This window comes from Polistes fuscatus, unplaced genomic scaffold (assembly GCF_010416935.1).
Source record: "Polistes fuscatus isolate 324 unplaced genomic scaffold, CU_Pfus_HIC Scaffold6, whole genome shotgun sequence".
Taxonomy (NCBI): Eukaryota; Metazoa; Arthropoda; class Insecta; order Hymenoptera; family Vespidae; genus Polistes; species Polistes fuscatus.
In genome coordinates this window covers 1,551,695-1,561,702 of record NW_025113140.1, presented here as the reverse complement: position 1 = coordinate 1,561,702, position 10,008 = coordinate 1,551,695, and the positions used below count along the sequence as shown (strand labels likewise).

Genomic DNA, 10,008 nt, shown 5'->3' with positions numbered 1-10,008 from the left:
CAAACACTCGAGTACCTCATTGCCTACGCGCTCGATTGCAATGATGTTCTGAAACAGAAAATGAAAAAGAACGATTAATATCTTCGTCGTAATCGAAAACTATTGAAAATTTATCATAGAAAATATTTCATAGAAAAATTATACTTACTTTTAATCTTCAGTGATGAATGCCCGATGGGTCTCCTACCCTTAGGATGACGGTGGGTGGATGGTAACATAAATAAAAAACTATAAAAAAGTTTTTTATCGCGAACGCGACCGAGACGTGCTTTACCGACCGCACTGCACGTCAAAAACGTCTGAAAGAATGCACAAGATTAGTGTTCCTAGAAAATAAATCGAGTATTTTAATGTGGGATATAATATGAAGGTAGTATTAAAGGGAAAACAATGTAATGAATTGTAATATGATATTAATTAGGAAAATGAAAGAAACTAATTATCATTATAATGTTAATGGTAAGCGGTCTTTAGCTGGATTTTACTTGCAATGGAATGTATAACATATAAAATATGTTAAACATTATACTGAAAGTAAAATACCATTGCCCGGGTCTAACCACGAGGAGGTAACCGCTTCCGAAGACCCAAATTTCAATAAATATTCATTAAATTTGAATTGCCAATAATACAAATCGATTTTAACACGACAGTAAGTAAAGACAGTCATATAGAAAAATCATAAATTAATAACGTAACTAAATTGTTTTCTATTCGAAATACTTTAATAGGTATGTAATGTTAAAAACAATGTATATGCGTTTAAACTAATCTTAAATATAAGTACAGTGTATTAGAATATTAAAATAATTGTTAATTAATCGATAAAAATGTCTATCGTTGTTAAAAAGATCGGAGTATATGTTCTGTGATCCCTCCTCCTCGAAATTCACCGTTGATCTGAGTAATTATCCTCTGTTAAAGTTTTTTTGGTGAAAGTTGTTTATGTGACTTTCCGAAAATTGCGCATGTGTATAAAAGAAAATCAATAAAATTAATCAATAAAATTTAATATTATAACGCTCTCATTTTATTATTCTTTTATTTTTTGTATAATTGTTTAAACTAATGTACATTTGTTGTAATGTTCTTGCGCAGTGATGACTTCGTTGGGAAGGGGTAAAATTTTCATCTATTAAAACATAAAATCGCAATTAATTAATATTTAAAGTACGTCAAAAGTTAGGTAATATTTAAATAAATATATATGCGTTTAAACAATCTTAATTATAATAACAATTCATTAAAATATTAAAATATTTGTTAATTAATCGATGCAAACGTCTATTGTCGTCTAAAAGCTCGGAGTATATGTTCTGTGATCCCTCCTCCTCGAAATCCACCGTTGATCTGAGTCATTGTTCTCTGTTAATGTTCTTTTGGCGAAAGTTGTTTACAGGATCTTCCGAATGTTGAACACGTGTATAAAAACAATAATAAGCCTATTGATTAAAATTTAAGATTAAAACGTTATGATTTTCGTATTTTTATTTATTTTAAGTAAGTATTTTATTGCTTCTGCGCAGTGATGACTTCGAGGATAAAATACTGCTGTAACATAAAGAGAGTGCATTAATGCATTATAATAATTGTTAATTATTCGATGCAAGTGTCTATCGTTGCTTAAAAGATCGGAGTATATGTTTTGTCATCCCTCCTCCTCGAAATTCACCGTTGATCTGAGTCATTGTCCTCTATAAAATGTGTTTTATTAAATTTTATTTATATCACTTTCCTAACGTTGCGCATGTGTGTAACGAGAATTTTATTTGTAATAAAGAGAAATTAAGATTATAACGCTCTGATTTTAGCATTTTTTCATTTTTATGTAATTGTTTAAACAAATGTACATTTGTTGTAAAGTTTCTGCGTAATGGTGACTTCGAGGGAATAGGGTAAAAGTTTCATCTAATAATAGTTATTTAATATGCATGCAAATGTATATACCGTTAAACAATCTTAAATATACGTAGAATGCATTAGATTATTAAAATAATTGTTAATTAATCGAAAGGAATGTGAATTGTTAACAGAAAACACCGAGTATATGATCGGAGTACTGTTTTCCTCGAAGTTCCCCTTCAAACTGACACTTTATTCTCTGTGAAAATACTTTTATTAAATATTGTTTATATGACTTTCCGAAAGTTGCGCATGTCTATAAAAGGAATAATATACCTAATAAAGAGAATTAAAGATTATAACGTTCTGATTTTAGTATTTTCTTCATTTTTATGTAATTTAATTAAATTACCTTATTTGGAAAGTCATGTAAAAAATATTTAATAAAAGTATTTTCATAAAGGACAACGACTCAGTCTAACGATGAAATTCGGGGAAAATGGGGAAGTTTCTTTGTTTATTAATTAAAATTTTTATCATTTGTTAAATTAATCATTATTGAGACATTAATTAAATATTCTAAATACTATATACGTTATATGAATTTTATATATAAATTACTTAAATGTTTTCATTATTTTCTAACTACAATTTCGAGAAAAAATATTACTTCGATGATAATTTAATATATGACTATAGAAATATAGAATAATAAAATAATAATGAGAGAATTACCTGCAATGTGGAGAGATGATTACGTTTCGATTCAAACGTTTGCGTAGCCAACTATGATGTCTGGCGTAAATCCGAGAAAAAAGACGATCAACATGTGCACTTCGAATTATTATTATCTATTATACATTTTAAATTCATTAAAAATATATATAAATTTAAAATGAAAAATATTCATTTTATATAACTAAATACATATGTTAAATATTGTTCAGAAAAATATATTTTATTTTGTTACGATAAAGATAAAAAATTAAATGGAAAAGGACATATAAAAACGAATCAAAGCATATTTTACAAATATATTACGTATGCAGATGACACGTATTACGTAACAAATACGCCTATATACATGATTATAGAACGAACCTTTAAAATTAGTCTCATGAAGGACTACAACTTTTATTATACACAAAATGTATCTCATTTGTACAAAAAAGAGTGCAACCTTGTACATATATATATATATATTAGTTTATATATATGTATATACATATATATCAAGTTTTGCCAAAAACTCGTTAACAATTATTTCACAAAACTGTGCTCCTGGACGATACGATCCGCAATTTAACAACCAAAAATAAAATATTCTAGAGAATAGAGGTTTAATTTCACGGACGTCGTACAGTTACATTTGATTTATTTTAATAATAAAATTCGTTCACTTCTAATACTTCTCTCACACAACATATTTAATAATCTATTATAATTACAGTTGAAAAAAGTCGTATCTCTCTTCTTCTTATGATTCGTACAATATGTACGGCAATACGCTTATTAACGCTAATGCATCGTTATATCGCTTGTATTTTATTAAATAAAATTGATAAGTGGCACATTCACCAAAGGCATTTATTCTTTCAAAAAGTCGGCTTAATAGGAGAGTATGGCCAAACCTGAGGAAAATATCAATGAACTGAAATAAAATTCAGTTCGGTTCTATGCTCGAATGCGAGGTATAACTGGACCAGTTATCCTTATAAAATCTCTATATCCCATCACCATTTGTACTTGTACTCTTGGGAAAGGGAAAAACATTATCGAAATAAAAATAAAAGAGAAAGGTTCTCCGTTTATACATAAAGATTTAAAAAAATGAGAAAAAAATATATATATATATGTATTCAAAAGCGTAAAATATTATCTCATAATATAAGAATATAAAATCAACTAGATTTTATCGCCATAAAATTACGGCGCTTGACCGGAAAGCATTTCTTCTTGCTGTATTTTTCTCCGATAGTTATCCAACGTTACTTGTATAGTCTTCTCCGAATATCGGCAGTTTTCAGCTCCACAGGTACATGTGAAAGACTTGCATTTTATTATCCAGAATTTTTCCCCATAATCGAAGCTGAAGGCAAACAATGTCAATGAATATTGATCTTTATTTTAAAACGTACAAAATTTTATATCAATTCATATTTAATTTGAAAGAAAATAAAGTAATATTTCAAAGACAAAATATTGAATCACATCGCCTTATAATCGTCGATAACGTAACAACAGTGTTTTCAAAGAAAATTTTCAATCAAAGTATCTATGAAAAATACTTAAAACTTTAGTTATACAAATAATAATCTTAAAACGTAATATGTATACATGTGCAATGTATAAATTGATAAAAAATAATAAAACCAATGAAATATACCGAATTGGTTCCTCAAATTAAAGATGCCTAATATAAAAAGCAACAAAGGTAGAGGCTAAGCAACTAAAACCAAACTTGAAGAAAATTTATTAAAGAAGTTTATATGAGACAGTATCTAGTATTATATACAAAGCCGTTTTAAAATTCGTCGGATGAATCTAGTTTTTCTAACATACCCGAGCTCTTCGTCGGCTTCGATATCTCGATTAGCAAAGAAGGCTATCCTAGGAAAATGCAAATCTTGATGTTCAACAAACACTCGTACTGGTAATAAATTAGGTGCGCAAGAATGATTAATAAATCGTGCAATATTTCCATAACGTCTTGCATCAATGCAATATGTTTCCCCATCCTATAAATATATATATAAAAAATATATTAGATGTTATTTTAACAACAATTAATGTTGATAAAAATTCTTTATGCTCACCCTATTATCCAAATCAAATAAATATGAATCATCTTCTCGATGATCAGCTTCAGAATCCGATATAATTTCTCCCACATATTCACAAACATATGTACCCTTTGGAATATGGCGTAGAGTTCTAAGACCCCAACCTTTACCCTGTGTCCTAAATAACTGAAATCTCTGTGTCAAACCGTGCTGAACAACACGATTGTTACAAGTTATCCTGTTACAATCACAAGCTGGATTGCATTCAAATAACATGGGAGGATCTGGATTGAGTATAAATAATTATTTATATATATATAACTAATATATAAACCTCCGTTTATAATAACATATTATGAAAATATATTTACCAGTGTAATTAAATTCTGGAATAAGTTTACCTTCTTCATCATACCAACATCTTAAACTTATATTTCCACAAAGACATTTTTCAGAACTACAATTATCTTCGCATCGACATGACTGCAAAGATGTTATTGTACGATCAACTTGTATATTACTGGTAAAACAATTTTCAGTTACATAAAGAAAATCTGTTGGTTTATCTTCAGTATCATAACCATTAACACATTGTATTGGATTTGTTTCTTTACCACGTGAAATGTCACTATAAAGACAGATTACTTTGAGTTGAATATTTTCTTTGCACCTAATATTTTTTTATCAACAAACACACTTACTTTGTTAATATTTTAACGGTTTTTTCCCACATATGTTCAGACAATTCATTAACTTTAGCATTTAATCTTAATGCCGATATAGTATCGCCATCATTTATGCAACAATTAACAGCTGTCTCTCCAGCTGCATTTATTTCTCCTATTTTTGCTCCTCTAGCTAACAATAAAACACTAACTGCATACTGATCTTGTCTTGCAGCGATGTGCCTACAAAAATATATATCAATTTATTAAAATTCACCCTCTTCTTCCATATATCATATAAAATTATTTTCATAACTAGAAAAATAATTATTCTATCAGAATTCAACTTACAAAGGAGTATCCCCATGAACATTGACTGCATTTACATCACATCCTTCATTTAGAAGCATTTCGGTAATCTCTGCACTTCCACTATAAGCGCTCCAGTGTAGTGCTATATTCTGTTCTGCATCCCTGATTAATGGATCACATTTCTTATCTAATAGAAACCTTGCTACATCAGTATGGCAAAATTCACATGCCCAAATTAAGCTTGTCCATCCCCCATCATCGACAGAATCTAATGAATGAAATAATAAATTTAATATAATAACAACAACAACCAAATAAATTCCAATCCATTTAATTTTAAGACGTATAAAATTAAAAGATTATTTGATTACCTACTAAAGTTCTTGGAACTTTACATTCAGTTAAAATAATTTGACATACTTCTAAATGACCAGATTTTGCAGCCATATGTAAAGCAGTCATGCCATCTTCACCTTTCATAGTTACATCTGCACCTATCCTAACTAAATATTTTACCACGTCAGATTTTCCTTTACTAGCTGCTAACATCAGAGGCGTCAATTGATTTCTATCCATCACATCCAATTGAGCACCAGCTTGTACTAAGACATGCACACAAGACAAGTGACCCTTGTCTGCAGCAATGTGTAAACCACTACGATGAGCATACTCTTTAAATATATGATTTGCATTGTATCCACATGCTGAAAGTTTAAAATATTTATTATTATTATATTTTGTTTGTATATCAAATAATTTAAATATGTGCAGGAAACTAAATATTTTGAGAAACCGACCTAAAACATTAACCAACTTTTCTAAATCGCCATTTTTCACAGATGTATAAAGACTCATAATAGTATAACGTTCTGGTCTTTCTGCATTAATTGATGGTTCTGGTATTTTAATAATCTCAGGCTTTATTAAAGGACTAGGTGGACGTTCTGCTAATTTTGTATTATCTCCTTTACCAGGTAAGCTCATTTTCGCGGATGGTAATTTAGAAAATTTCTTTCGAGATGGTATAAATACAGGTCTTCGCATTCCACTGACTGTGACGATTACATCATAAATTGTACTTTCACTTCCACAATGTGGACAAGCTGCTTTTTTATTTGGATATACTTCACATTCTTTATGATATTGATGGCCATTAGTACATCGAACAAATCTACCTTGTGTACAAAATAATCCACAAGAAGGACAACAATTATGTCTTAAAAGTCTTTCCTTATGCATCCGACATAATATAATAAAAGGAACTCGAGTACTAGGTCTTCTCATTGCAACATCATTACTATCAACTTCATTACAACATCCTACTATTCTATTATCAATAGAATCTATAGCTGTACAATAAAGAGGTGCACCAGAGCCTGTTATTGTCACATAAAGTTGAGATCGTACTTGACATAAGCACAGCATAGATTGTCCATATGTCTGAAAAATGATGGTAATGATAATTATATCATTATTATTATTATTATTATTATGAGTAATTATAATAATAGTAATGTAAACTTACTTCACTAACAACAGCTGTAGATTCTGGTTTTGAAGCTTGTCCTTCTGCAGGACTTGGACTAGGAGCCATACTTCGACGAGTTCTTTTCGCGGGTACAGCACCTTCTAAAAAATAATCTAAATATTATTAAATATTTTACATCAATAATAATATAAATAATTGAAATCTGATTTACCCTCAGGGTAATCATTGTGTTTTCCTGCTTCTGCAACACTTGGTGAACCATCTGCAATTAATATTCTGTTAAAAAGATATCCAGAAAAAAAAGAAATATATATTTTATAGTTTACATTACCTTCAAACGAATCTGCTTTAGCTATTTTTCGAGCGGCTTGACTTCCACGAGGACGACCTCTCTCTTTTCTACGTTTACCAGTAGCAGGTTTTAAAAAAGGTTTTTCTATATCTGCTAAAGGTGTTTCATCGCTCAAAGGACTACCAATAGAACTACCTAATTTTGTTTGTACATCCGAACTTCTCGTCATAGGAGATAATTTAGGCATACCATCAAATTCAGAGGAATAACTTGGAGATTCGTCCAAACTCGTATCATTTATACTTCCATCTCCTAAGTTAGTACTTCTAAAAGTCTCTGAATTCATAATTACCTCAAAAGCATTATCTATTTCTGGAAGAGGTGGTTCTGATTCTTGACGAGCCTTCCCTTGAGATAATTTTTTTGGTCGTCCAGGCTTATTGTACTTTCTTTGCTTTTTTAAGTTCAAATGTTCCTCTGTATAATTAGACTTTTCTTTTATTGCCATTGCACTTTCTAAAACTGTACTTTTAAAGGATTTTTTGCACAATCTTCTTGCAGAACGTTTTGGACCAGGATTTTCTTCTGTTGAATCACTAAAAATGTCACGGAATGTTTACAAATATCATGAACATATATTTATAAATATAAAATAACAGAAAATAAAAAACCTAAGCGTTCTTAATCTAGGTCGTCCAACTCTTCTCTTTCTGGTTATTGGCGTAGTAGATAAAGGCGGTTCAGGAACGTTGTCCGAAGGAACAGGAGTTTCATCAGTAACAGCCATCTTTTCGTTGTTCTTTTCATCAACTACAGGTTGTTCCATATTCTCACTCTTTTCCGCTTCCTTAACTTGTTTCTGTTCTTCTTCTTCTACTTTTTCTCCTTGTATTTTATCTTTATCCTGTGTATCTTCTATTGGCTTCTCTTCGATTTTGCATTCTTCAGAATCAGACTTCTCTACGATATCAGAACTTTCATCTGGATTTTCTATCTTAACGGAAACACCACCAATCTGATCACAATTGGCCAATTCATCTGGTACTAAATTGAGGTTGGAACAACTGGATATTTTAGTTTTCTTTCCATGATCCGTATTCTCGTCAATAGTTCTAAATGTTAAAACTATACGTGGAATATTGTTATCTTTCTTGATTAATTCTTGTTTTAGAGTACCTTCATCATCACATCGATGATTTTCTTCGACTACCGGCTCCACGTTATTGTCCTCTTGAGCTGTTATTGTTGTTGTTGCGGTCGTTATTGTTGACGCCATCGCCACCGTTGCTACTGGCGTTGTCAACGTTGTCGTAGTCGTTATCATCGTCGTCGTCGCCGTCGTCGTTGTCGTTGTCGTTGTCGTTGTTGTCATCGACGTCATTGTCACCGTTGCCGGTGCCGTTGCCGCCGCTGTCATCGTCGTCGTCGTCGTTGTCATCGTCGTCATCGTCGTCATCGTCGTCGTAGGTATTGGCGCCGCCGTTGTTGTCTCCGTGGTCGTTGTAGTTGTAACATCCTCAGATTTGTCCAGGTTAGAATACCCATCAATACCATTTGATATTTCGTCAACAATTGTCGTCGTTGATGATTTTTGGAGATCCTCATGATCCACATTTTCAGAGGGTCGATTAACATCCACGCTTTTAACTGGATTTACACTTTTATTAAATTCATTGGTCATACCCTCGAGGATCTGCTGGATACTGAGTTTATCTTCGACACCACCGGCCATGTCCGAATCTTCGCCCTCTTCTTGACTACCCTCTTTCGTATTAGCGGCATCCTGACTTTTACACTCGGACATGGCACCGTATAAGAAAAGCCGCGTGGAAACACGATACAAGGTTCAAAAAAATTGTAGCAAGGAAATGTCAAAGTTAAGAAATAATAATTATTAATTAGAATATCTATGAACTATTATCATGGCACCGGGTAAACGTAAAACGGAAATGGATATCGGTCCAACGATGAATTACACACCGATCTAGATGCACATATCTATATACGCATACACGTACAGATATATGTATGTATGCATATGTGCATCATGTATTATATGTGTATGTTACGCATGCAATATCTTACGCGCTATGTTCACAAACTATAATCATTTGATATTTCTTTTTGACTGAACACTGTTACTCAATTACTTATTATCACTGCGAAAATGAGCTTTACCAAATCGGTTAGCGTCTTGGCTAATTTATTTTCAAGGTAACACGTTCCTATCGATGGTATTTCGAGAAAAACCTGCTCTGCACTGTTGGGCCCCGCGTAGAACTGGAGGCCATATTGATTGCTCAGGGACGCGCTGATCCAAGCGAGGAATTTATTTTTAAAACGATCCTAAAGCACGAGCCCTTATCTTATTAAATTACTCGTTAACGTTAGTTATTTCTCAAGACCAACAAAGACCGTTTATCTAAATCAATCGATTAATTAAACGAATATATACTTCCTTTAGATTATTACATTTTTTAAATACGTTAACTGTTGAAAACGCTTCCGTTGTAATTCATATCTTTAATTCTTATAGCTCGGAATATACTGTTCACTTTAATTATACATCATATAATTCTTTTAAGTTATGATGCTTTCTTTTAAACGTGGTTTTTTTATTTAAAT

At 31.4% G+C, this 10,008-nt stretch overlaps 1 protein-coding gene across 1 annotated transcript; it reads right to left on the bottom strand.

The window, feature by feature from the left end:
• Nucleotides 1–4,298: 4,298 nt before the first annotated feature.
• Nucleotides 4,299–9,828, bottom strand: LOC122522992 (histone-lysine N-methyltransferase EHMT2). Its single transcript, XM_043644480.1, has 11 exons — nt 8,055–9,828; nt 7,423–7,979; nt 7,303–7,353; nt 7,128–7,231; nt 6,400–7,042; nt 5,974–6,306; nt 5,642–5,870; nt 5,327–5,533; nt 4,997–5,253; nt 4,659–4,909; nt 4,299–4,580 (listed from the first exon to the last, which is right to left on the bottom strand). The coding sequence occupies exons 1-11, from the start codon at nt 9,185–9,187 to the stop codon at nt 4,350–4,352; spliced, it is 3,996 nt and encodes a 1,331-aa protein (XP_043500415.1). The 5' UTR covers nt 9,188–9,828; the 3' UTR covers nt 4,299–4,349.
• Nucleotides 9,829–10,008: the final 180 nt, after the last annotated feature.

Bases quoted from the DNA above. Each gene is read 5' to 3' on its own strand.
- LOC122522992 (XM_043644480.1), bottom strand. From the start codon at position 9,187: ATGTCCGAGTGTAAAAGTCAGGATGCCGCTAATACGAAAGAGGGTAGT. The intron at 7,232-7,302 runs GTAAATCAGATT...ATTATTTTTTAG, and splicing joins ACACAATGATTACCCTGAGG to AAGGTGCTGTACCCGCGAAA. The intron at 4,910-4,996 runs GTAAATATATTT...TACTCAATCCAG, and splicing joins TCCAGAATTTAATTACACTG to ATCCTCCCATGTTATTTGAA.